The 27,938-nt window shown below is 39.6% G+C and overlaps 1 protein-coding gene across 4 annotated transcripts in view; it reads right to left on the bottom strand.

Annotated features, from left to right (window-relative positions):
• CRPPA (CDP-L-ribitol pyrophosphorylase A) overlaps positions 1 to 27,503 on the bottom strand; it is a 327,279-nt gene extending 299,776 nt beyond the window's left edge. For 2 of the 4 annotated variants that reach the window (XM_067042597.1, XM_067042598.1), the window contains exons 1-2: positions 26,938 to 27,285; positions 15,761 to 16,037 (exon numbers count right to left, since the gene is read on the bottom strand). In XM_067042597.1, the coding sequence (XP_066898698.1) occupies positions 15,761 to 16,037; positions 26,938 to 27,194 (534 nt within the window). In that variant the 5' untranslated portion in view covers positions 27,195 to 27,285. Of the gene's footprint in view, positions 1 to 15,760; positions 16,038 to 26,937 lie in introns of all 4 variants that reach the window. The other 2 variants (XM_059074968.2, XM_067042599.1) reach the window with 2 other exon arrangements.
• Between the last annotated feature and the right edge of the window lie 435 nt (positions 27,504 to 27,938).

Raw genomic sequence — 27,938 nt, forward strand, 5'->3', positions numbered from 1 at the left:
CCAAAGCAATCTACAGATTCAATGTGATCCCTAACAAACTACCACTAGCATTTTTTACAGAACTAGAACAAAAAATTTCACAATTTGTATGGAAACACAGAAGACCCCGAAGAGCCAAAGCAATCTGGAGAATGAAAAATGGAGCTGGAGGAATCAAGTTCCCTGACTTCAGACTCTACTACAAAGCTTCAGTAATCAAGACAATATGGTACTGGCACAAAAACAGAAATATAGATCAATAGAACAGAATAGAAAGCCCAGAGATAAACCCACACACATATGGTCACCTTATCTTTGATAAAGGAGGGAAAGATATACAGTGGAGAAAAGACAGCCTCTTCAATAAGTGGTGCTGGGAAAACTGGACAGCTACATGTAAAAGTATGAAATTAGAAAACTCCCTAACACCACACACAAAAATAAACTCAAAATGGGTTAAAGACCTAAATGTAAGGCCAGACACTATCAAACTCGTAGAGGAAAACATAGGCAGAACACTCTATGACATAAATCACAGCAAGTTCCTTTTTGACCCACCTCCTAGGGAAATGGAAATAAAAACAAAAATAAACAAATAGGACCTAATGAAACTTAAAATCTTTTGCACAACAAAGGAAACCAAAACAAGAACAAAAGACAACCCTCAGAATGGGAGAAAATATTTGCAAATGAAGCAACTAAGAAAGGATTAATCTCCAAAATTTATAAGCAACTCATGCAGCTCAGTAACAAAAAAACAAACAATCCAATCCAAAAATGGGCAGAAGAACTAAATAGACATTTCTCCAAAGAAGATATACAGATCGCCAACAAACACATGAAAGAATGCTCAACATGATTAATCATTAGAGAAATGCAAATCAAAACTACAATGAGATATCATCTCACACCAGTCAGATTGGCCATCATCAAAAAATCTAGAAACAATAAATGCTGGAGAGGGTGTGGAGAAAAGGGAACACTCTTGCACTGCTGGTGGGAATGTAAATTGATACAGCCACTATGGAGAACAGTATGGGGGTTCCTTAGCAAACTACAAATAGAACTACCATACGACCCAGCAATCCCACTCCTGGGCATATACCCTGAGAAAACCATAATTCAAAAAGAGTCATGTACCAAAATGTTCATTGCAGCTCTATTTACGATAGCCAGGACATGGAAGCAACCTAAGTGTCCATCAACAGATGAATGGATAAAGAAGATGTGGCACATATATACAATGGAATATTATTCAGCCATAAAAAGAAATGAAACTGAGTTATTTGTGATGAGGTGGATAGACCTGGAGTCTGTCATACAGAGTGAAGTAAGTCAGAAGGAGAAAAACAAATACCATATGCTAACACATATATATGCAATCTAAGAAAAAAAATGTTATGAAGAGATTAGTGGTAGGACGGGAATAAAAGACCTACTAGAGCACGGACCTGAGGATATGGGGAGGAGGAAGGGTAAGCTGTGACGAAGTGAGAGAGTGGCATGGACATAAATACACTATCAAAGGTAAAATAGATAGGTAGAGGGAAGCAGCCACATAGCACAGGGAGATCAGCTCTGTGCTTTGTGACCACCTAGAGGGGTGGGATAGGGAGGGTGGGAGGGAGGGAGACGCAAGAGGGAAGAGATATGGGAACATATGTATAGGTGTAACTGATTCACTTTGTTGTAAAGCAGAAACTAACACACCATTGTAAAACAGTTATACTCCAATAAATATGTTAAAAAATAAATAAAGAACAAAAACACATGAACATCTCAATAGACCCAGAAAAAGTATCTGACAATATCCAACACTTCATGAAAAAAGCATGCAACAAACTAACAGAAGAGAACTTGCTCAATCTGATCAAGGGAATCTACAAAAAAAATCCACAGCTGACATCATACTTAATGGTGTAATGACTTAATGTTTTCCCTTCAACATCAGGAACAAGGATGTCCACTGTTGTCACTTTTAATAAAAGTACTGGAAGTTCTCGTCAGGGCAGTTATGCAGGAGCATCTCATAAAGGCATCCAAGAAAAGTAAACTATCTTCACTTGCAGATGACACAATCTTAAACATAGATAATTCTAGTGAATCCACTAAAAATACTAATAGAACTAATAAACTAGTTTAGCAAGAATGCAGAGGACAAGATTAATATATAAAAGATAACTGTATTTCTATATATTTGCAAGGAACAATCCAAAAGTAATTCATTTATAGTAACTTCAAAAAGAATACTTAGGAATATATTTAACAAAAATGCAATATATTTAAATATACTCAGTAAGTGCAAAGCATTCTAAGAACTACAAAAAATGTCCTACCTCTTTTCTAAGATCCAACATCTCCACATACTTACTGGCATCCATTCCTTCTCAAGTAGGTCTCTATAGCAATAGTCTTCTGTCCTGCCTCAATTTTGTATTCTTTTACTGAATTGTCTCCATTAGAGTACATGGATTTTGTGACATCTCCCATCATTAAGTCAGTCTTCCATTGATCATACATCTGCCAGTTAGTACCAGTTTAAAATAAGACTCTTTCAAACAATTGTCCAAACTATACTATTCCTTTTCTATAATTTTTCTCTCCGCCCATGTGCTCTGTAGTCTACTTTTATTAGGATTTTATCTCCACAATGCCACAAAATAAATATTTCAAGCTCACAATGACCCTCACATTGCTAAATCCAATGGATAGCTCTTTATCTTCTTGAGGACATTTGTTCACTTGGTTTTCAGAAACCATTATCACCAAGCAAACTCTCTCATCTCACACTTTAAATCCTAGATCCTTATATCCTCCTTCTAAATGGAAAGCATTTCCAGAACTCGGACCTCAGACTTCCCTAGCTACATTTATTCCACAGGTGACCTCTTCACGTACCATAGTTTCAAATACTATCTTATACGAGACTTTGCAAATCTATAAATCCAGCCCAGATATTTTTCCTTAAATCTGGAGTTGTATATCCCAATACCTATTTAACATCTCCATTCAGATCAAAACACACAACCGGACTATAAATATCTGGTTTCACCTATACCACACACCCCTAACTGGCTCCTCTACAGATGTTCCCATCTACATAAACGTCTACTCTATTCTTTTAGTCGTTCTTATCAAAAACATTGAAGGTCATTGATTTCTTCTCCTCTCGTATTTCCTACCCAAAACATCAGCTTCAAAATATCCCAAATCTGGGGCTTCCCTGGTGGCGCAGTGGTTGAGAATCCGCCTGCCGATGCAGGGGACACGGGTTCGTGCCCCGGTCTGGGAAGATCCCACATGCCGCGGAGCGGCTGGGCCCGTAAGCCATGGCCGCTGAGCCTGAGCGTCCGGAGCCTGTTCTCCGCAATGGGAGAGGCCACAACAGTGAGGCCCACATACCACAAAAAAAAAAAAAAAAAATATCCCAAATCTGCCCACTTTTCATTGTTTCTACTGCCACATTCTGAACCCAAGTCACCCATATTCACTCTCTCAGATCCCACACAAATCAAGAGCCATAAAGACATTAATTTTGGCCATATTGAAATAAAAATGCTTGCTCATCACAAAACAGTATTTTAAAAAGAAATTTTTAAAAGGGAGATAATAGTTACAAAGCATATACTTTGCAAAGTATTTGTTTCCAGAATAACCCCAACAAACCAGTGGTTATTTGAGAACTAGAATCGGGGGCAAAAGATTTACATGTGCAATTCAATGAGAACACATAAAGCCCATAAATATATGAAGAACACCCAACCTACTTGTAAGATGCCAATTTAAACCACAAAGAGAAAGCACTTTCCACTGTCTGGATTAGAAAAAAATAAGTCTAACAGTGTCAAGTGATGGTGAGAATGTGAGGCAACAAACTGTTGTTAATACACTATTGGTGACTGTAAATTGTTACAAATTTAGAAAATAATTCAGCATCATCTGGTAAGGCTAGTAACATGCACACATCTTAACTAGAGAAATTCTTGCACATGTGCACCAGAAGACATGAGTAGCACTGTTCATGCTAGCAATGTTCATATTAGCATAAACTAAAAACAAATGTCCACCAACTGTAAACAGATAAATTGTGACATATGAAGTAGTAATCATGAACGCATTATAGATGCACAGATTAATGTGAATACATTTCCCCCAATACACTGGGCAAAAAATATATATACAAAACAGTTTAAAATCATATGAACGTGTGAATTATACCTCAACAACAACAACAAAATCTAACAAGTATGTTCTTTAGGGATACATGCTACAAAACTGAAGACAAGGGCAAGAAAACAAAGTTCAAAATAATGTTTATCCACCTGGGAGGAGTAAACAAGATCAAGGCAGGGACAGTTTCACAGTGACCAGTAATGTTCTATTTATTATACCATGTGGTAGATCTGCAAGTGTCCAAAGTTCTGTTTTTGGTATTTTTTAAAAGAGAATTTCTAAGATGTGTATTTATGGACCCTCATTTTGATTACTGAAAACTAACTTCAAGAGCAGAGATCATTCATTTTTGAGATGTCATTATAGGATTAGTATATTGCAGAAATTATTAGGTTCTTTCCTATGGAAGCTAAAACATCAGTTGGAAAGTAACACAACATAAAGACAATTGAAAGCACAAGGTGGCTACCAGTTTCCTAAGTCTTACTGAACAAAAAGCCAAAGAAAAGAGTCACAAGTGAAAATACCTCTGCTGTCCAAGTATGGACAAAGTGAGTTGCCTCTAAAATACAGCTATCTGAGAAGTTTGTTTTATAAAACGTAATTCCCAAGTTATCAAACACACTGTTTCCATGGGAATTAGCATAATGAGCTCTAAATGGAAGCTTAACAGCTCAGCACCACAGTGCCTCTCAGGGTAATCAATCTATCAAATATTTCCACATATTAACGCATGGAAAACATCATAGATACAAATCATACAATACGAATAAAGAACCCCACCTCTACTGTTTACTTTTAAAAGCAAAATTGAACAATGCTTATCAACCACCAACACAGCAGGTACTAACATGCATCCCTCCTCAGGCATCTGCATTCAAGCTAATTATGACACTCTACAACAGAAATCCTCTGACTAGGTAATTACAATTTCAGTTAGCTGAGTTATCTTTATTCAGAGACTACTTAATAAATGTTTACAGAATAACGTCTTCAAAGCTAATCATTGCCAATTATGAGATTTTGACTATTTCACTTTTTTTTTTTTTTTTTTTTTTTTTTGCAGTATGCGGGCCTCTCACTGTTGTGGCCTCTCCCATTCCGGAGCACAGGCTCCGGACGCGCAGACTCAGCGGCCATGGCTCACGGGCCCAGCCACTCCGCGGCATGTGGGATCTTCCCAGACAGGGCCACAAACCCGTGTCCCCTGCATCGGCAGGCCGACTCTCAACCACTGTACCCCCAGGGAAGCCCTATTTCACATGTTTATAGTAGAATACTTCCCATCTCCTTTTATGAGGAAAGAATCTATAGTTTATTCAGTATAGAAATATAGGTTTTAGAAAAACCTGTCTAAACTGTGCTATTACCACAAAGTATCCCTAAACCTGAATATGCAGCACAAAGGCATAAGAAGCCCCCACTGCACACTAAACTTTAATTCTGGAGAATTCGAGTAATACCATTTATCTGAAACCTAATATGATCAGAGATAAACTTGGTTATGTACTAAACTTTAATTCCTAGGTATACTCATCTTTCCTTAATCTACCCTATCAAACTTCATTTTAAAGTAATTAATTGAACAGATTTGCAAGGGCAGATAGTTTCAGGTAATTAAGCAAAACAAAAGCCTTTCACATAGCACCTTCTCTAGCATCAGAAACAGATCAAGTTTCACCTCAGACCATGGCAGTCAGGGAATAAGTAGTCCACCACCTGCCATCGACTTAATTTAAACCTTTGTCAACATTTCCCAAGAAATAATCAGAACTGTTTTCTTCCAGAACTCACTCATTCTTTAGACATAGGACTTAAATCAATACCAAACTTTCTCTTGAGTAGATAATAAAGGATCCATTTGGCCCAGGAGAGCTTATTACCTGACCCCCACCCAGGACTGAACTCTGACCTTCAGTGTGGATCATCATGATCACAACCACCCAGAGATCAAGTGATTACTAGCAATGGTCAATTCTACTTTAAGTCAAATTTCCAAATACAGAGTCAAATATCTGTTAAGTGATTTTTTTCATCTCTATTTTAAAACAATCCGTTCCTAGGTATTTTATTCTTTTTGATGCAATGGTAAATGGAATTGTTTCCTTAATTTCTCTTTCTGATCTTTCGTTGTTAGTGTATAGAAATGCAATAGATTCCTGTGTATTAATTAATTATTTATTTATTTATTTATTTTTTGCGGTAGGCGGGCCTCTCACCATTGCGGCCTCTCCCGCTGCGGAGCACAGGCTCTGGATGCGCGAGCCCAGCGGCCACGGCTCACGGGCCCAGCCGCTCCACAGCACACGGGATCCTCCCGGAGCGGGGCACGAACCCGCATCCCCTGCATCGGCAGGCGGGCCCCCAACCACTGTGCCACCACGGAAGCCCTGTGTATTAATTTTGTATCCTGCAACTTTACTGAATTCATTGATGAGCTCACTCTGAAAACTGTAAGATACTGATGAAAGAAATCAAAGATGTCACAAAGAGATGGAAAGATATGCCATGTTCTTAGATTGGAAGAATCAATGTTGTCAAAATTACTATGCTACTCAAAGCAATCTACAGATTCAGTGCAATCCCTATCAAATTACCAAAGGGATTTTTTGCAGATCTAGAACAAAAAAATCTTAAAATTTGCATGGTAACACAAAAGACTCTGAATAGCCGAAGCAATCATGAGAAAGAAGGACAGAGCTGGAGGAATTAGCTACTACAGACTAAACTATAAAGCTATAATAATCATAACAGTATGGTACTGGCACAAAAACAGAAATAATAGATCAATGGAACAGGATAGAAAGCCCAGAAATAAACCCACACACCTATGGTTGTACCACTAAGGAAAACAGTGTAGAGGTTCCTTAAAAAACAAAAACAGAGCTACCATATGATCCAGCAATCCACTCCTGGGCATATATCCAGAGAAAACCATAATTCGAAAAGATACACACACCTCAGTGTTCTTTGCAGCACTATTTACAATAGCGAAGACATGGAAGTAACTTATATGTCCATCGACAGATGAATGGATAAAGATGTGGTACATATATACAATGGAATATTACTCAGCCATACAAAAGAATGAAATAATGCCATTTGCAGCAACATGGATGGACCTAGAGATTATCATACTAAGTGAAGTCAGACAGAGAAAGACAAATATATGATAGCACTTATATATGGAATCTAAAAAATGATACAAATGAGCTTATTTACAAAACAGAAACAGAAAACAAACTTATGGTTACCAAAGGGGAAAAGTTGATGGGGGGAGGGATAAATTATGAGGTTGGGATTAACATATACACACTATTGTATAGAATATAGATAATCAACAAGGACCTACTGTATAGCACAGAGAACTCTACTCACTACTCTGTAATAACCTATATGGGAAAAGAATCTGAAAAACAGATATTTGTATACATATAACTGAATCACTTTGCTATATACCTGAAACTAACACAACATTGTAAATCAACTATATTCCAATATGAAATAAAAATTTTAAAATAAAAAAAAACAGCCCAGAATACATTGCATAAAGTCATAAAACTGGGTAGTCAAAGTATATTCTTGATGCATACACACATATTAACTTCAGCAGAATTTCCAAAGCATTGTTCATCATTGCTAAATAGTCATGCTGCACAGTCCTAAGAGATCCCACACACACCCCATGTCAAAATTTCTCATTATATAAATTCCACTGTTTCTCTTCAGATTAACAATTTTCCAACAAAAAGTAATGCTGCTAACTATGCTATAGCACATGGGATAGCCCCCCCATCACCAAGAATAAAGAATTAACTTACCCAAAAGGTCTATCGTGCCAATGCTGAGAAACCTTGTTCCAGGTTGATACTCAAATATAGGAAGAAACAAAGGCCTGGAGCCTGCTTTCAGATACAAAAAGGTCCCTGTTTTACATATTGCAAAAATCCAATACAGGAAGTAGAGGAGACCTTGTTTTATGAGAAAAGATACGATAAATCATTTAACCAGTGCGGAAAAGGTCCCAGGCAGTCATAACCCTTAGGCAAATGCCATTTCCATAAATAGGTCTGCAAAGACGTGGCAAGCAAAAAATCAGTGCCTAAACCCTAATTTCACAGAAACTTGGAGGCAAGGGTGGGGAGGGCAGGAACACAGGGATTGAGAGAGAAGAGATGAGGACTACCTCAGGGAAAAGAAAAATTAAAAGCACACAAAAAACATGTCCCTTATTTCCTATGGCTCACATACCACACCGTTAGTCAAGTCCAGGCAGTCCAGTGCCCTGAACATTTTAGTACTATCTACTTCCCTCTCCATTTCATTTGGCTTAAATGGGGTTCATCATCACTCAGCTGCATCATTACTGTAGATCCCAAACTAATTTCACTTCCCTCAAACTCTTCCTTTAGTCAATCTACCAAACAAGGCAGACAGTCATCTTTGTAGAATTCAAGTCTTATTATTCCCTCCTCAAAATATCAGTGGTTCCCTCTTACCCATGGATGAAATTCAAGGAAAGATATCAGGGAGGATTAATGAATTTCAATCTGCACATGATTCCAGAGACACTGAAAAAGGCAAATTTAAGTGGTTCCACCTAGCTGGAAGTTGAACACAGCAGGTCTGGAATTCAGAAGTGAGAAGCCTGAGAATGAGAGAGATTTGGGACAGTGTGTCAGTGGGAGTTAAAATAGGTGCATACAAATGTGTTGCACCCAGTGAAATAATAGTTTTAAAAGGTTACATGTTGTATGATTCAATTTATGGATTCTGGAAAAGACAAAAATACAGGAACAGAGAACACATCAGTGGTTGACAGGGGTTAGAGGAACAAGGGTCTGAATACTAAGGGCAACAAGAGGGAATTCTTCAGTGTTAGAACAGTTCTGTGTCCTACCTGTGGTGGTGATTACAATAATCTTTACAGGTGTGAACACTCAGATTGTACATTCCCCAAAAGTGTGTTTTATTGTATGTAGATTTAAACAGTATTAAGTATTGTGGGCATGATTTAGATCACTCAGAAATACTTTGTTTGATGATAATAGTTAAAGGAACCTTAATTAAAGGATGGGAAGAAGTATCTGAAAAGCGAGTAGTGAAAAAAGTCACAGAAGCCAAGGTAGGGGCAAGATTTCCAAGGAAGAGCTAGTTAACACTATCAAATTTAAGGCATTCTATACACACTGGTGTACTCTAAAACTCAATTCTGATGTCAGCCACCTGGAGTTAGCATAAACCCATGGTTCATAACCAGACTGCCGTTACTTCAGACACCAGAGAGAAGTGGGGTTCCCCAGGCCACCGACACTTCTGACCAACTGACTCCAAATTCAAGAGGTTCCCACAACCTCTATTCAAGTTCAGTAATTCACTAGAATGACTCAGAGCTCAGGAAAAATGCTTATCACATTATGATTATATGATTATGATTACTTACATTACATATTTATGACAAAGGATACAAATCAGACTAGATAAATAAATGAAGAGACACATGGGGTGAGATCTGGGGGGAGACCAGAACACAGAGCTTCTATGGTGCCCTCCCCCCAAGCAATCAGGGAGCAGCATGTTTTCAGAACCTCACTGTTCACCAACGAAGTAGCTCCCCACTGTGCTTCAGTGTCCAGAGTTTATTGGGATTTCACTTCGTAAGCATGATTAATTTAACCATTGAGCATGTGACTGAGTTCAGTCTCCAGCACCATTCCTCTCACCCCAAAAATCCAGCTGGTTCAAAGCTCCATCGGTCTTCCTGATAACCAGCCCCTATCCTGAGTCATCTCATCTTATTAGTGTAAGCTCAAATGAGATCCAGTGGGCTCATGAAAAACGAAGACCCTTGACAAATTTCAAGGATTTATTATCCCTGCTAGGAACCAGGGACAAAAGCCAGTCAAACTCCTTGTTATACAAAAGACTAAAAATGTATTTAATTGGGAGTTGGAAAGCTACATGTGATTTTTAGGGAGAATAGTCAGAGGGGAAAGAGGCCAGATTCATTGCAATGCATTGAGTAATAAATTGGAGATGAAGAAGCAGAAGCAATAAACATAACCTGTTGCTGTAAGAAGCTGATTAGGGAGGAGATGATAAAACATCACTAGAGATGCAAAAACAGAGCTCAGGAAAGAAACATATGCAAGTAACTAAACGTCCTGCTTCAGGAGCAAGTCTTTAGGAGGTTGCTCTACTGATAGTATGAACTGAAAATGAGACTTTACTGGCAGTTCTTAGAGTATATGCAATAGCTTATTAGTCCTTCTAAAAAGGATTCTCCCTACATCTTTATTTTTCAGTGCTCCAACTTATTTTACCCTTCCAACATATCCCTTATAACAATGTCCTTATAACTACATCTCTTGACTTATAATTATGCCAAAATATACAAGCACTTCATACTTGTAAAGGAATCCTATTTTGCAATATGGCAGACCACATACCTTGGAAAAACCTATTACAATTTTTTTAATGCAGAAGAATTCATATACAGCTTTTAAAAGTAACTTTTAAAAGTGCCTTTTTAAAAAAGAACTTTAAAAGTATGACTCTCAAGAAAGCTCCCTAGAAGTAACATGATAGCCAGAAACCAAGGAATTAAGATGGCAGAGACCTTTGGGTTAACAAGAGGCTTTAGTTTTAACAAATGAGAAGGAATGAGGAATTAGATCTTGAGCCTGTGCTATTTGGTTGGTTAGAACTGTAGCCCTCAAAGATCCATGAGAAGCTATATACTCATTTAAAGAGAAGACTAGAAAAAAGTGCTCAGTGAGGAAAGACAAAGCAAAATTGTCTGTCCTGGCTTGGGATTTAGGGTGGGCTGGGCAGGAGGGTGAGCTGGGGGTGGGAGTAGTCTTCTCTGAGAAGTGGTAACGATCATCTGTACTTTATACATGTGTTTGAAATTTGTCTTACCACCACCATAGGATCTACAAAACTTCAACCCAAGAATTGACAAAAGTTGCTGCAGGTTGGAAAAGCCCTTGGGATCCCTGGCAAAGGGAACACAAATTCGTGTTTCAGAAATATAGCTTCATCCCATGCCCAGAGGATTCCTGCTGATCGAGTCCTGCCAAACATGGGCTTACAATCCAAGTTGCAAAGGAGGGGCGCTTCCCTCGTGGTGCAGTGGTTGAGAATCTGCCTGCCGATGCAGAGGACACGGGTTTGTGACCCAGTCCGGGAAGATCCCACATGCCGCGGAGCAGCTGGGCCCGTGAGCCATGGCCGCTGAGCCTGTGCGTCCGGAGCCTGTGCTCCGCAATGGGAGAGGCCACAACAGTGAGAGGCCCACGTACCACTAAAAAAAAAAAAAAATTGCAAAGGAGGACACCAATCATCATGAGCAAAAGTGAACAGAATTAAAGAGCTGGAGAATTAAACTACCAAGAATTACTATTAGCTACAATGTACAAAATGTTTAAATACTGAAAGACAAAACAGAAAAGCAAAATAGAAAAAGACCAATCACATTTGAAATGGACCAAACAGAACTCCTAGAAATTGATCATTATTACAACTGTAAAACTCCTTAAGCAAAAGATTAGAACTAAAGAATGAAATAGAAAACTGAAATTACCCGTGAGGCAGTCCACAAGAACAAGTAGAAAATATTAAAGTTGAGACATGAGGACAGGATAAGGTTTATCATATACAAATGCATATGGATATAGAAGAAAAAAAGCTGTCAGTTGGGAAACGGGACAAGGTCAACATTCAATAAGATAATCGCTTAGGATTTTTTAGAATTGATTTTTAAAAACCATAAAATTCATAAAGGACAAAAAATCCAAAGCAAGGGGAAAAAGATTCATATATTCAAATACCAGAGGCACTGTACAAACCTGAAAAATTCTTACATGCAACCAGACAGAAAAGGCAGATTACTTTCAAGGGATACAATTAGACTGGTTAGGAGATTTCTCAAAGGTATATTAAAGTCAGGAGACAATGGCATAATATATTTTCAGAATTTCATACTCTGACCAACCCTACCAAAAGTAAAAGAAATAAGAAATAAAAGTAAAAGAAAATAAATGAAAAGCAAAAGGAAAAGAAATGATAAAAGCTGCCCTACTGAAGTCATCTTGCCTCTGTGGAACCCAAGAATGGAGCACACAGAGAGAAGAGAAAAAACTGGGGTCCTGGCAACACTTTTGAGCCCCTATATGCAGACAACCTAATGTCAGCCTTAATTTTGGAGCATCTTAGTCTCTTGAAGTAGTACATCATCATTAATTTGGATTTTTTAACCAAAATGTAATGTAATGTAATATCAATATTATCTTAAGCCTGCATACCCACCAGGGGGCTGTCACAGTGTCTCATTTATTCAGGAAATGATTTATCTGAAAGGGACCTTTTTGGGTAAGGGTTTGAAAACTAAGAGGTAAGAAAACAGGACAATCAGTTGAGAGTCTATAAAACGCAATTTAAAATAACAAAGGAGAATGAGTTCAAAGGAATCCCAGGCAAACAACTCTCTGGTAGCTCTAAGCAAAAATCTTCACTACTTTCTTTACAGAATTTAATTCAGACCAGTTTTCTGCAATTTGACCTGAGGTTAAAACGATGCCAATACTTCCCACCAATTCAAGAACTTCAACTACTAGCAGTACATCTCAATTAGTTGTGTTTTTGTTTTTAATATTAAAATTTAGAACAGGGTAGCAGAGGTGGCAGAAAGTAGTGCCTGAATTTCCTGAGGCTACTGGGTCACTATCCTCAACATTCTAAGGAAATGAGAATAAGCAAAATAAGTGTCCCCAATTGAAAACTGTACTGTTTAGAACAAACCCTTCCTAATTAGCAGAAACCAGCTTTTCATTGCCCTTGAGCTCTTTTACAACTCACATAAATTATAGATAACTGATAATAAATGGAAAATCATTCTTGCCTATAAACTTGCCAATATTCTGCCCAGTGAAGGTTCAACTGGCACCCCTCATCCCGTGGGGAAAAAAAGTATTGTCTATTTGTGAATTAATTTCAACATTCCCTTATTCCATATAAATTTGTTCTCCTCTCAATTGTAACATGTGTCTGGTTCCCTCATTAATGAGGGCAATAAACTCCTTAACATGCTCCTTATAACTGCATGAAACTAATAATGATTTTACACTTACGAAAACTATCCCTTAACACCATCAAAAACAAGGCAGTGTTTCTGAGACACCAAATTTCTCAAGTTTTCTTAAATTAGTTGTAAAGATTTTGTTTTAAACCAGCTTTCCAATGTATTTGGAAACTTTCAGATTTAATTAAAACATAATTTGTTTTATTTAGAAGGCATAATGAGACTGAATCTTACAAATTATATTCTGATTAACAACTTAAGAAAATTAGAGTCTAAAAGCAATTCTGACAGATCTGTAACTAACAAAAAACCACCGAACTGCTATACATGTTTATGTTTTACTAGTCACCTGTTAAATGATATTCTCAGCATATTAATTGGTGCAAATTAATCTTTTGTGTTTCAGATATACTACCAAAAGAATCATTTTATAAACAATCTTAGAAATTCTCTGAATACTCAAAAAACCCAAATGTTTGATTTTCACAATGAGTTTTAAGTGCTATTTTCCTAAAAAGTAACATAGGCAAAGAGCCATAATTTATTTGTACTATGGTATGCCTTAGACTTTCTAACTGCCCAAATTATATAATCTTCCCTAAAAACTTTCAAACTTGTAAAGTTTCACTCAAATTCTTAAAAGTTATAAATCCTTTCTTCTTTTATTCCTCCTCATCACCCTTGCACCTGGCCACATCGTCTCTTCCACAATCTAGGAGCCCAGAAAAGAGGAAGAGGTCACAAAAAACACCGGAGCCGTGAGAAAGTTCTGTGGTCACTAATGTTCCTGAGCCATAATTTTCACTGCATCAAAATACCACTTAGAAGTTAAATTAAAGATAAGAAAAATGTTTCATTTTACCTGTGGAATTCTTACATAGGTCTAAATGTAAAAGAAATTCATGTTGTAGAGAGATGAAATTAGGAGCAATTTCCTGAAAATGCAAATCCAAATACATATAGATAACTAAATAGAAATCAGACTATCTTTCCCAGTTGAGTATTTTATAATTTCCTGGCCCCATCCAGATGGCTAGGAAGGCTTAGATGACTCCCTCCATTGTTCTACAATCTTTGAAAGAAATTATTATCTGAGATATTATAATTATTCTTACAGTAATACCACTTTAAATACATAGCACTTTACTATGTAGTTAACATATATACAATTTCCAATCCTAAAAGCAACCTTACAAGTTAGCATCTGTATTTTTAAAAGGAAAATAAGCTCAAAGAAGTTGAGAAAGTTGAACATATTATACAACTAATAATTAGAAAAACAGAATTGGGCCTCAGTCTGTCCAACTCTACAGCCTATTTCTATTATACTATACTAAGTCTGGGCCATAAATTTTCACTAAGTCTCAAATTTAGACTGCAAACTTAAGTTTAGTATCTATTATGTCATTTACAGGATTTTACTCAGTAATTTTTTTAAAACAAATATGTTCCAAAGATTAAAATAGATCTTTTGCTATCCTGTGTTTATTATGGTGAAAGAGAAGTGAACACAGAATTCTGTCATCCTAAGATTATTCACTTTAAGGGGTGTGAAAATCTTGCCTGGCTGTTTGTGCTAAAAAATAAACCACTTCTAAAAAATTAAAACAAAAATCGGGTGAAATGAGCCAGGTTTGTTTGGGGGTTTTTTTGCTTTAAGTCACATAGCTCCTAGACTCTTAAAAGATTCTTAGGCTTTTTTTTCTTTTTTTTTGTCATGCCGCAGCATGTGGGATCTTAGTTCCCCGACCAGGGATCCAACCTGCACCCCCTGCATTGGAAGCACAGAGTCCCAACCACTGGACTGTCAGGGAAGTCCCTCTTAGGCATTTTTAGGTAAAGGAATGAAATTAAATATGCAGCTAAGGGGCTTCCCTGGTGGTGCAGTGGTTGAGAATCCGCCTGCCAATGCAGGGGGCACGGGTTCAAGCCCTGGTCTGGGAAGATCCCACATGCCGCAGAGCAACTAAGCCCATGCATCACAACTATTGAACCTGCGCTCTAGAGCATGCGAGCCACAACTACTGAGCCCACGTGCCACAACTACTAAAGCCCGCGCACCTAGAGCCTGTGCTCTGCAACGAGAAGCCACCGCAATGAGAAGCCCACGCACTGCAAGAAAGAATAGCCCCCACTCGCCACAACTAGAGAAAGCCCGCGCGCAACGAAGACCCAACACAGCCAAAAATCAATTTAAAAAAATAAATTAATTTTTAAAATATATATATGCAGCTAAGGTCCATCCATTCATATCCATACTCTAATGACATTATTGCATTCTTCTCCAAATAGCTCATATTACATTATGATAAATGACTACCTAGCAAAGAAATTCCAGAACAGTCTCATGATCTATAAGAATGTAAACTTCCTAAAGCAAATTAGCATAACATCTTATGTCATCTTGCCCATTTTAATTAACTTGACATTTAAATATTGAATATAATTCCATCAAAATCCAGCAAATGAATATGTGCTATAGCGTTTGCCCCTTTTATCCATTCTCAGAAGTATTTCAATACTTACCCCATGTTCCTTAGCAGCTGTGACGACTTTAAGGAGGACATCTTCTTCAACAAATGGTCTCACAGCATCATGGATAATCACTACTTCTGGCTTTGAGAGTCTACAGTTGGGCTGATCCTCTGCCAGTGCTTTTAGTCCATTGAAAATTGACCTGTGGCGGGTCACTCCAGATTCAACCAGAGAGATGCCTTTATGCTGGTACCTCTGAATAATACACTTCATTGCTTCCATGTGCTCTCCAGTTACTGCCACAACAATGTCCTTTATCCAAGATACTCTATAAGGAAAGTATGTATACATTTCATATCAATTGATTCTTAAACAACTAAAGTTAAGCTAGTAACAAAACTGAGTTACTAATTACTAATACATCTTCATAGGGACATTAAAAACAGAAAGCTATTAACTAAGTCAAAGTTATACATTTTAATCATGTCTAGTAGAGGGGTTGATTAAGAATTTGAATTTTTCATACTATAAAAACATGAATATAAATATGTCATATTTTTCAATACATAGTGTGAAAGTACCTATACTGCAAAGCATAGATTAGGTATAGATATGTCTCACAGATTTCATAAGATGAATTTAAATAATTAGCATATTCATCAGGAGACTGAGAGAAAAAATTTAAGATTATGCTTTTAAATTGCTTTTTTTCCCCCAAATAATTCTCTCCATTAAATAGGAACAACTCAAAGCACTTCTGAATTCCACAAGTTCTGTCTCCTTCAAGAAATCCATTGATTTGGCAACAAAGCTGGATAGCTGAACTAAACTTTGCCTACATCAAGGTGAAATGTTTTAGCTTAAATAGGGAAATTATGCTAATTAAGTTTGTATAAGTATAAATCAGGCTCAAATAAAAAATTCATATTTTAATGAAATATAAAATTAAAGGAATTCATCTGTTGAGTCAGATACAAAACAAAGCAATTCTTCTCTGTTCTGAAACACTTTCTTAAAGACCTACTGACATACAAACGCTAACAGTCCACAGCGCTGAGTAGCAGTGGCCGCAGTAAAGTTGAGCAGAAATCTCTTGAGGACCAGTGTTAACAGAGGCTAACATGATTGTACACTCAAAGTTCCACAGCTGACAGGCCCAAGCCAGGAAAACTGCCTCTGGCCCATGACATCAACTCTGATTAAAGGCCACTTTAAAATTTAATGGCATTCTTAGCCTCTGAGATCCTACATGTTCATGCTAGACAGTTAAGTCTTGTACTCACTTTTAAAGAGATGAAAGAAGGGTCTGAAAATTACTGAATAATGAAATTAACTATCGATAAATGAAAAACAATGGGTTGCTTCACTCAATAATTAACCATCTCCTACCTTCTGTTATTGAACAAACCCTTCCTATAACCCCAAACCCCATTCTGCCTGTGGCTACGACAGCACTACACTGAGGCACACAACCAAAACTTAAGGGCACACTATCCTTCCATTTTAAGTCCATTCCTCTAACAAATATTGAGCACTGGATAAATGATCAGAATTGAGTATACAATGAAAATAGTTACTGCTTTCACAGAGCTTACAGATAAAACAAAGAACACCAACAATTGCCGAGCTGCAATAAAGTGCTGTGAAGGACGGCTCCAGGCTCCAGGATTGCATGCAGCACAGTATTTGACCAGCACAGAGAAGGCCAAGATAATGCTCCCTAATGAAGCAGAGTTTTCTCTTCAAGTGGCAAGAGGCAGGAAAACAGGCAAAAGGATTTGGAGGGAGAGAGGGATGGTTTAAGCAGAGGCCGTAGCAAGGTTCTGAGAAATTAGGAGGAAATGGAGGGGAGTTCTTTAAGCACGGAGAAGAGCCCATGAAGAGGCTGGAGGACCAGACAAAAGATAGGCTGCGCTAGGCCATGGAGACATCCAAGGCCATATTAGGGGTTCTAGTCTTTAATCATAAAAAATAGGAAACTAGAGAAAAGCTTTATGCAGGACGTTTACACTCAAATTAATACTCACCTCGCCCAGTATTCTATGCTGTTCAATGACATAATGGGAACTGTGGTAGGCAGAGTAATAATCCCCAAATGATGTCCATCACCTAATTCCCAAAACTTGTGAATATGTAACCCTACCTATCAAAAGAATTTTCTATATGTAATTAAGTTAAGGATCTTGAGTGGGAGATCATCCTGGGCTATCTGGGTGGGTCCAAATCGCAAGAGTCCTTAACAGTGAAAGAAAAGCAAGTGAGTCAAGGGAGAAGATGTGGTAACAAATGCAGCACTCATTATGACACAGGACCATAAGTCCCAGAATGCAGGTGACCTCCAGAACCTGAGAGAGTAAATGGATTGCCATCTGGCAAGTAAATGGATTGTCCCAAGAGCCTCCAAAAGGAACACAGCACTGCTAACACTTTTTTTTTTTTTTTTTTTTTTTCTGTACGCGGGCCTCTCACTGCTGTGGCCTCTTCCGTTGCGGAGCACAGGCTCCGGACGCGCAGGCTCAGCGGCCATGGCTCACGGGCCCAGCCGCTCCGCAGCACGCGGGATCCTCCCGGACCGGGGCACAAACCCACGTCCCCTGCGTCGGCAGGCGGATTCTCAACCACTGCGCCACCAGGGAAGCCCTAACACCTTTATTTTAGCCTAGTGAAACCGATTTTTTGACTTCTGACATCAAAAAGTTTAAGAATGGGGCTTCCCATTCAGGTCAGAAGGACCTGATACACAGATACATCATACTTTATCTTCCTATACTGCCATCTGATGCCAAAAAATACTTGAAAAAAATATTTTTACCATTTTTCATCAAAATACAACATTCCACCTTCTAGAATGTAGGCTCCATGATAGCAAGGACAATATCAGTTTTGCCCATTGCTTTACGCCTAGTAGGTAGTTGATAATTATTTGTTTTAACAGTAAATGATTTTGGTCTGTCTCATGTACCAGGATCTTACAACATAGCATAGTTTGAAGGATTATGAAAACAGAAAGCTCTCCTCATCAACCTGAAGAGAGAATGAAAATCAATGAAAATGCCTTCCCTCTGCAATATCGTTTGCTGATTGTTTTGTTTCAATGAGTTTGACTCTTTACTCTGATTTCTAGATTCTAAGGCTCCAAGAATGACTGGGATTACTGATGTTTTGTCAGACACCTTGGGGGAATTTTAATCATAAGCAAAGCAAAGCAACACCCCTCACAGAATACCAGACCAGAAACTATGTAGTTATGTGAATAGGCAATAAGGAGGATTCTGGAATATGACTAAGTGTAGGTTGCTCTTTGCTTTGTAATCCATCCATCCCCCACTTTTATCATTGCAAATTTAACACTGCTACAACTTACTCTATTTACATGGTTTAAAACTTATACTGTGCTTAACCAAGTCCTTAGCAAGTGACAGTTCCTCAGTGCCCCCTAGATGTAAGGTTTCCCAAGGTTCTGTTGCCGCTGGTACAGCTGTGACCCAAGCAGCCATCTCTCCCATTATTTCTGCAATAGCCTCTTAGCTCGTCTCCTCCTCCTCAATCAACACAGTCCACTCTTACCACTTCTAGATGACTTCTCCCAAGTGTAAACCTTAGGCCATCCCCTTCTGGCTCTTGAGCAGGACACTTCAAGACCTGATCTCAGCCTGCTTCTCCCCACACCACTTGGTCTCTGCCACGCCCCTCTTTCTCTGACCGCCACATTGTCTCACATCCAGGTCTCCACTTATGCTGCTTCCTCCGCCTCTCAACATTATCCCCCATCCTCATCATTCCTCCACCCCCACCCACTCCTGGCTGAGTCCTACTATTCTTCAGCTGTCAGTTCAGATGTGGCCTCCTCCAGCAAGCTTTCTTTGACATTCTGGGCGCGGCATCTCTGCTCTCACCTCCCAGAGTACTCTTATCGCTAGAGAGTCTTATCAAGCATCATACTGTTTCATTTTTACCTCCCTCACTAGGCTGCCAACTCAAAGAAAGCAGACTATATCCCAGGGCTTGGCACATACTAAGCTTTCAGTAATATTAATAGTAGCAATAGCAACTAAGATGTATTAATTGTTGGCTAAGTGCCATGTACTGTTTGGAGCATGTGTCTGTAATATTTCACTTAATACTCACATCGGCTCCAAAAGAAATCACTATTACCTCCTTTCACAGATGGCGCAGAGGCAGTGACCTGCCCATGATTATACAGCTAGGAAATGAAGGGACCTGGGTATACCCCAGTCTGACTGTGGAGCTCACACTATAAACCTCTGTAAAAGCACTGACACTGAGAGGTCATAAAATCCATGAGAGAAAAAAAAAAAAAAATCACGTCTGGATCGTCATGTCCCCAGCAATTCATTTATTTTGAACAATAATGCTGCATTTGTGGTCAAAAACTGGTCAAGTTTATTTCTTACAGTTTAAGCATAAGTAAGTATTCCTTCATTCATGTGTTCATTTAGTCATTCAGAAAACACCCAGTAAGCATCTGTCATTTGCCAGACATTATACTAGTCACTGGTAATCCAATAACAAACACGGGAAGAATTCTTGACCTCACAGACTATGTATCAAGAAGTATCTGTTAAGTGAATCAATGAGTAGATAAGAGGAAGCTTAAACAAGTAGGAATTAAAAAAAGTGCTCTTGAGTTTATAGAAAAGTTTAAAAGTAATCAAATCTATTTAGTTTATTAATAGGACATCACACTGTTTGCTTTTTTTTAAACAGAGAAGTTTTAAGTACATGTTCAACTTTCTCAGTGGACAGGATTTTTTTCTAAGGCAAGAGTTTAACGTGTGCCCTAACTTATCATCTTTTACTTTCCATAGTCTATTCTACAGAAAAAATAAGCTAAAAGCAACTTTTTTTTTTTTTTTTTTTTTTTTGCGTTACGCGGGCCTCTCACTGTTGTGGCCTCTCCCGTTGCGGAGCACAGGTTCGGGACGCGCAGGCTCAGCGGCCATGGCTCACGGGCCCAGCCGCTCCGCGGCATGTGGGATCTTCCCGGACCGGGGCACGAACCCATGTCCCCTGCATCGGCAGGTGGATTCTCAACCACTGCACCACCAGGGAAGCCCTAAAAGCAACTTTTAAAGACATGTTGTTTTGACCAAAAATTACATGAAATTAAATGTTAAAATATAGAATAATGAAGAGGGAGAAAGATAGGACATTGCTTGACAGTAGTCATTCAAACATCTGAGTTAATGAACTCCCAAAGGTCAATCCGAATTTTACTGGAATGCCTTAAAATATCTATAAAATGATTACCTATGTTCCATCAAACAGAAAGCAGTCCAAAAAAGTAGATATAGATTAGACAGATACACTCATGGCCTAAGACTTCTGAAACAATTTTATGAGGCTCTAAATAGACAAATGTTTTAAACAAGTATTTCTCAAACTGCAGATCTCTCAAACTGCAGATCTCAGGACCCATTAGAGTATCATCAAATCAATTTTGTAAGGTAAGATTAACAGTTTTGAATCAATAGAAATTAATACAATAGTAAAATTCAAATGCATAGCAAGTAGTAAGGACAGATTGTTTTCATGGAATTCTCTTTCAAATATGTTGGATGTAGTTAAGTTATGTGTCATTGAGTCATGAGCAAAAACTAATTCTTATAACAGGTCGCAATAAAAAAGTTCAGAAAGCTGTTTTACACAACTCTTAAGAGATCATGGGCTCGTTTTGCTATTTTGTTCAGCAACGAAGCATACATCCAGTACTTGCAAGCCTTTATAAGTACTGTTTGTGTTTCAAAGGATTTATTCACATACTTTTCTAGTTATAGAATTAAAAGCCTTTTACAGTATTAAAATTTAATATGTAGAATCATGGCACTAAGAAAGGCCTTAAGTACCTCACACAGTGCCTAGTGAACAAATATTTGCTGAATAAATGAATCTGGTCTACCTCCTTAGCTGAAGGCAAGTCCACACTGAACCCCCTGTAGCTGGATTTTATCAAGTTCTTAGTATTTCCTTCCTAGCACATTCCATAGGCAAACACAAACCTAACCTCAAGCTCCATTACACCTACCGACATTTTGAAGAAAAAATACAGTATCTCAGATGTAATCTTCTCCCAGAATATTTTAAGATTTATTATATTTAAATATATTTCTATTAATATGTGTATTATATTACTTACAGGTTATTGTGCTCAGACAGTTCAACAAAATCAGTTGAAAGTAGATTTCAACAAATGCTTTTAAAAAACAGATTCAGGGACTTCCCTGGTGGTCCAGAGGTTAAGACTCCACACTCCCAATGCAGGGGGCCTGGGTGAGATCCCTGGTCAGGGAACTAGATCCCGCACGCCGCAACTACAGATCCGGTGCAGCCAAATAAATAAATATTTAAAATAAATAAATAAAAACAGACGGAAAAATCAGGCCCTGTTAACACCCCTTAAGTGCTCTCACCCAGGCTGCAGAAGTTTGGCCCCAAGGGACAGTGACAGCTGTGGCTCACAGACATGACAGTTGTCATGGAAATTAGGCCTCGGCATTGTACTGTGGTCATAATTTATAGATTCCTCCATCTCCATAAACACCCTGATATTTTAGAAGGAAAATACCAAATTGGTGTGAAGGGGCTGGCTCCTGACTGCCTTGACAATGTCAAGTCTCTTTAATATGGCCCATGAAGGCTTCCACTGGTCAAGCCCAGACTACCAGTCCTGGTCTTCTCTCTTGTCTCACAGTAGCCACAGGGGGGCCAATGGGAACTGAAATCTCCAATTATCTGACCTGTGCAAAACACAGTCCCACTCTATTTCTTCTACAATACAGGCCTCTTCCTTCCCTTGACTCAGACTTAACCCTTTTATTAATGAAGCATCCAGACAAAATGTTTAAGTCAAATTCATATATCTGAGCAATCACTCAAAAGCATCCAAAATTCATCTCTTTTTCTGAATCCTTTGTATAATTAATCACTAAGAATTGCCAATTCCTATCTTCTAAATATTTCTCCTGTCTTCCCTACTCTATTCCTACTTTCAGCTTAATTCAAGCAATCAATATGGCTCATTTGAATTAACATTTATGCTTTCTATTCTCTTGTTCTAACAGAATTTGCAGTGGTTTTCAGAAACACAATAGGACAGAACAATTTAAGTACGCAAAAAATATTAAAAGAAAACTTTCAGAAGATCAAATAAGCCAGAAGTTAATCCACTGAAAAACACCATGGAGTCTTTAACAGATACTAAAAATGGACTTTCATCGATTTTCCTAGTAATAAGAAAGCCACCCAGTCTCAATCACAAAATCCATGGTTTCCAGAATATACAAATTGACAAAATGAATTTTTCACCTGGATTTATCAGACTCAAGGAGCCTAACTCACATTAACCAAACTAAAAAGGCTCTGAAACATGAATTTGAATGCCAACATATTAATATACAACGATACACATTACTATCGCAACATCCGCAAAGTTCTTTACCAATGCAACAGCATATTTTCTTCCTATAAAAGATTTCTATGGGAAGCCAATTTATAGTAACAGGTTTTGATGAGCATGAAACCTTGTCAAGAAACATCTTAAGCAGTGTCCTTGAGAACTCAAGAAGCCTCAACTCAAGTGAGCTATGGAGAGGGCTGTGCCTGACAGCCCAAATCTATTGTCAGGGAAATTCCCACCTAGTCCACAGCCACCAGGAGTCTGAATAAGCATGGCCACAGTGTTCCTCTCCGACTTGCTTTCACTGTAGTTGTCATTTGAGTCTATTTAGCTATTCCAGTTTAACCAGCTCTCCTTAATAACACTTTCTTTCCCTAGATATTTGAAGCCAGAAATTAGACTGCCAGCAGGAATTTTTACTTCCTATTTCAGACCTGGGAATACATTTTTTTTTAACCAGTAAAATTTAGATATCAGTTGATCGACTGCGAGTAGATTTTACAACCGAACTGTTAGAGCTTTATGCCCCTGCCAATAATACCACTGCCACATGATTTCTTAGAGCAATGCTTCCTTTTGCAAACTCAGTTCATAAATCGTTATGAGAAGGATTAATACCCTTGACCTCAGTTCCTTGTTAACAAAATAAGAAAAATCAAAGTTCTCTTCAAGTTATAATCTGTGGTTCAATTTATATTTTAATTCCCCCTAAAAGGCCAAAATGAAACTTTAAAACTCCTAGAAATGTTTTTAGTCACTTCTGAAGACCTTTGTTCTTACTACAACTTACAACTTAGTTACACTTGATCCTTTTAGTATAATGCCTGTAATGCACAGATCTGAACAAGGTGCATAATCTCAATATACTTTGTGAACATATAAACATATATATTCTTCTACACATATAAAAGCTAATTGTAATATATACACACACACAACTAGTTCAGATGGACTTTGAGCCTCCATTGGTCCAGTGAAATCCTTTAGCCAACATGTTTAAGATTTGAGGGTTGAGATTCTTTTAAATCTCATTTCATCCGATAATTCGTTTAAGAAATTTCAATGGCACACATGTAAAATGTGGCTAAACTAGAAAAATGTGTATTTTTCCAATTTCAACTGAAGCAGATAAACAATATGAAGTCCCAGACAATTCACAAGACAAACCTCTCAATGCCTCCCCAACTTCTCAGTTATGCAAAGACAGGTGCTTTAAAGCATGTTTGAAAAGTAAAGTACTTCCTTGACTCTACCTTACATGCTAAGGATCTCATTCAAAAATCAGAATGTGGCTCTTAATTTCTCTTTGGCCATGGAGCACTTCACTCTGCCATTGGCTGTGCTGGTTCTGACCCTGAGGCTAAGCCCCTAGTGTTCTGACAGGGATCTGGGAGCCTTTTTTTTTTTTTTTTTTTTTGAAGGTTTCAACCAGTTGCCTTTACAGCTGTAGACAGTTATTCTCTGTCTACACTACCTTAATTAGTACTTTTAACTCCTGAGCCTTCCAAGGTTCTATGACTGCAATCAACTTGCTTCCTTCACAGCTCTTCTACCTCAAGGCTTCTGTTTTTGCTTCCTTGAGCCTGTTAAAACTGACTGGTTACCACTCTTCTACCTCCTTTCTTCTAGAGCTTTATTGTTCTCTTATCTGCTCCACCTCCTTCTGCTTTCATGTTTCCTTTGTATGGCTATACATTTTTACTTGCTTTGGGTAGGTAAGTCAATGAGTAGAAATAAATGTTTACATGGCATTAACTGAAAACCAAACTAGTCATGTTTTTTTGCATTTCCCTAACCCATTTTGGGGCCAAACTTCAGCGGTAACCTCCTTCTAAATCCTCATTAGTTCTTTACATTGACTCTCAGTTCCAAAAGACAGGAACTTCCATAATTTATCTTCCGGGATGAAATGACCTAGGCCTTTTAGCACCACACTCGAGGAAAACTATCAGCAGTCTACGGAGCTCATATTTTACCAATAGAAGGGCTTTCATTTGGGAAATGGCTAAGAAGCACCCATATATACATCCCTGTGATGCAAGACTTCCAAGGATTTCCTGAGATATACTCCAAAATAACCATATTCCATAAATTCTTCAGGCATTGTAATAGTTTACAAAGAATGATCCCGGAAGTATTTCAAAATGTAGGTTTTGATTAGTTACTACTGCTATTAGGATTTTATTACTGCTGTGATCAAATGAAGTAAAAATAGAAGTGTTCCATCTTATTTTACATCAACAAGGCCTTTCCAGAACATTCTTGCACTTTAAAATTGTTATTTTTTAATATCCACCTATCTCCTGCTGCCTCAGATGAGGCAAAACTGCAAATACAGAAGTTTTGTGGCGTTTTTTTTCCATACGAAGGAAAACTCAACGTAGAAACGTCTGCACTCCCTTACATCTAAATGCTTAATAGATAAAGATCCTGCTGGCCGAGCTCTATTGCGTCCCCTAATATTACCTGCATAAATGAGCTACGTTGTCACAATATCTGTGACACTGGAATACTGGAAGAGCATGAATCAACTACTCAAGAGAAATGGAAAACTACAGAAGCAAAAGAAGCACCTGGAACTCTTTCAATATTTGTATGAGTTTCACATGTAACCACCAGCCACGAATCAAAGGTGATTATGGGACTTTACACTTCCACTTTCTCTCTGAATAGTGTCATATGGAAAAATTACCATATACAAAACAACTAGGGCCTTTGGCTTCTGGGGTGTGTGAAAGCATGGGAGGTAGGGGTCTGTTTTCTGGATAACATGCCACTCTACTTTGACTAGAACCTCATTAGCTTCGTCTTCATTAAAGCCTCCTAAAGCAAATGGTTCATGTCAATCCACGTGAAAACATTCCCACAGCTCCACACTGGCTTCTGTAAGTTTAAACACCATAGTAACACCTATGTAGGCCTCTGTACTCCTCCCCCACGCCCCGCTTCCCATCCCTCCTGCCTCACCCCGTGCTCCACATGACACACCGCTAAAAACAACCTAAAATAACATACCCTTCCTTTTCACCCCCTTCGATCCTCACTACTACTCCCCTGGTCCTCCTTATCCCATTCCTTTTCCCTCCATTTCCCCAGCTAGTCCGTTTTCGAAGATACAGCATGTAGTTAGCGCCCTTAAATACGTTTCCACCATCGAAAGGTTTGGATTAAATCCTGCTTCTCGGTCCACCTTCAGTACCTAGTAATTAGCACAGTATGTCTCATATCAGATTCTCAGTTAATATTTGTTAATAGTTGACAAAAAGAATGACCAAAGGCCCATAAAACTATATTTGCAAGTAAAATCTAGTTTGCAAGTAGATTTTAACCAATTTGCAACTCATCACCCACGCATGCGCGGAGATAGCCGCTGAGAGTGAAGAATGAGCGTGAGAGAGAATACGGGACAGGGACCGGGAGACTCCTACACCAGCTTCCCATTAGTCCCCACAGGCCCCGGGGTTAAAACTAAACGTCCCCCGCGCGAACCCAGTCAGTCTTGAGGGCAGCTCCCACAGGCCGGCGGCTGGAGCAGTAAAGGGCTCCGTGGGGAAGCCCCAGGCTCCGCGGGGCAGCCCCACGCTCCGCGCCCGTCTGTTAAAGGGCCAGAGCTCCCCTTCGGTGAAGGGCTAGCGGGAATGGAGCCCGAACTGGAATAACCGAGCGGGTGGAGTCCGGCCCCGCGGTCCGCCGAGAGCGGGTGCCAGCGCGAGCACAGCTACTAGAGCAGGTGCCGCGCGCGGGCTGCCCTGGGCTTGAGGGAGGGGAGCAGGGGGCCGGGGACCGCAAGGCGCGTTTGGCGCCGCATTACCTCTCCAGGGCCTGCAGGGTGTAGCTGATGAGCGGCCTCTCCAGGATGGGGCAGAACTGCTTCGGGGTGGAGACGCCCATCCTCTCCCCGCTCCCCCCCGCCGGCAAAACGGCCGCCACGGCCGGCGCGCTGCACCCGGCTTCGGCCCCGGCCCTGCTCAGCAAGGAGGCCGAGGCCGCCAGGTCGGCGCCGCGCAAGCCGCGCAAGCGAGGCCCGGCCTCCGCGGGCCCAGAGCCGCCAGGCGGCCATGACTCCATGGCAGCGGGCAGCGGGGCGGGCCCTGCTCGCCCCGGGCCACTGCGCCTGGGCTCTGCTCCGGCCCTACGCCGGGGTCGCAGCGGGGAGGGCGGGCGAGGGCAAAGCGCGCACACAGAGAGCGCCCACCCGAGCCGCGCGGGCCAGGCCGTTGTACGGCCCCAGGGGACGACCCAGCTGCCGGTCTTCCCTCCCGGCGCGTCTTCGGCCTCTGTCCCGAGCCCAGCGCCCCGGAAGGGCTGCCTTTCCCGGCTCTCGGCTTCTCCTCTGGCAGGCCCAGCAGTCGCCGCAGGTGGAAGTGTCAGCCCTCCCTTTATGCCTAAGGGTCTCCTTAAACCTTAACAGCTGTGCGCAGGCAGTAGAGGTCAGGACTCCCTCCCATCCCTCTCCCCTTGAAGAGATTTGAAGAGATTTGGATACGAGCCACGAGATGGGACAGAAAAATGTGCACCTTAGTTATCTGGCTTTCATTCGCTCATGAGGCATCCTGGTTCCATCTCGGGTAAAGACAGGTGGATGAGCAGATGTTATTATGAAATATCAGTAAGCCAAACTGCAGCCGTTCCCAAATTTGTCTGCAAATTGGAAACACCTGGGGAGCTCAAAAAATGCTGACGCCTATGTCCCACCCTCAGAGATTGGGTTTAATTGGCCTGGTGTGTGGCCTGAGATTTTAAAGATATCCCCTGGTGATTCTAATGAGCAGGCACGTTTATTTGGAACCATGGAGCCAAAGCGATAATACT

Source organism: Kogia breviceps, chromosome 9, assembly GCF_026419965.1.
Source record: "Kogia breviceps isolate mKogBre1 chromosome 9, mKogBre1 haplotype 1, whole genome shotgun sequence".
Lineage (NCBI taxonomy): Eukaryota > Metazoa > Chordata > Mammalia > Artiodactyla > Physeteridae > Kogia > Kogia breviceps.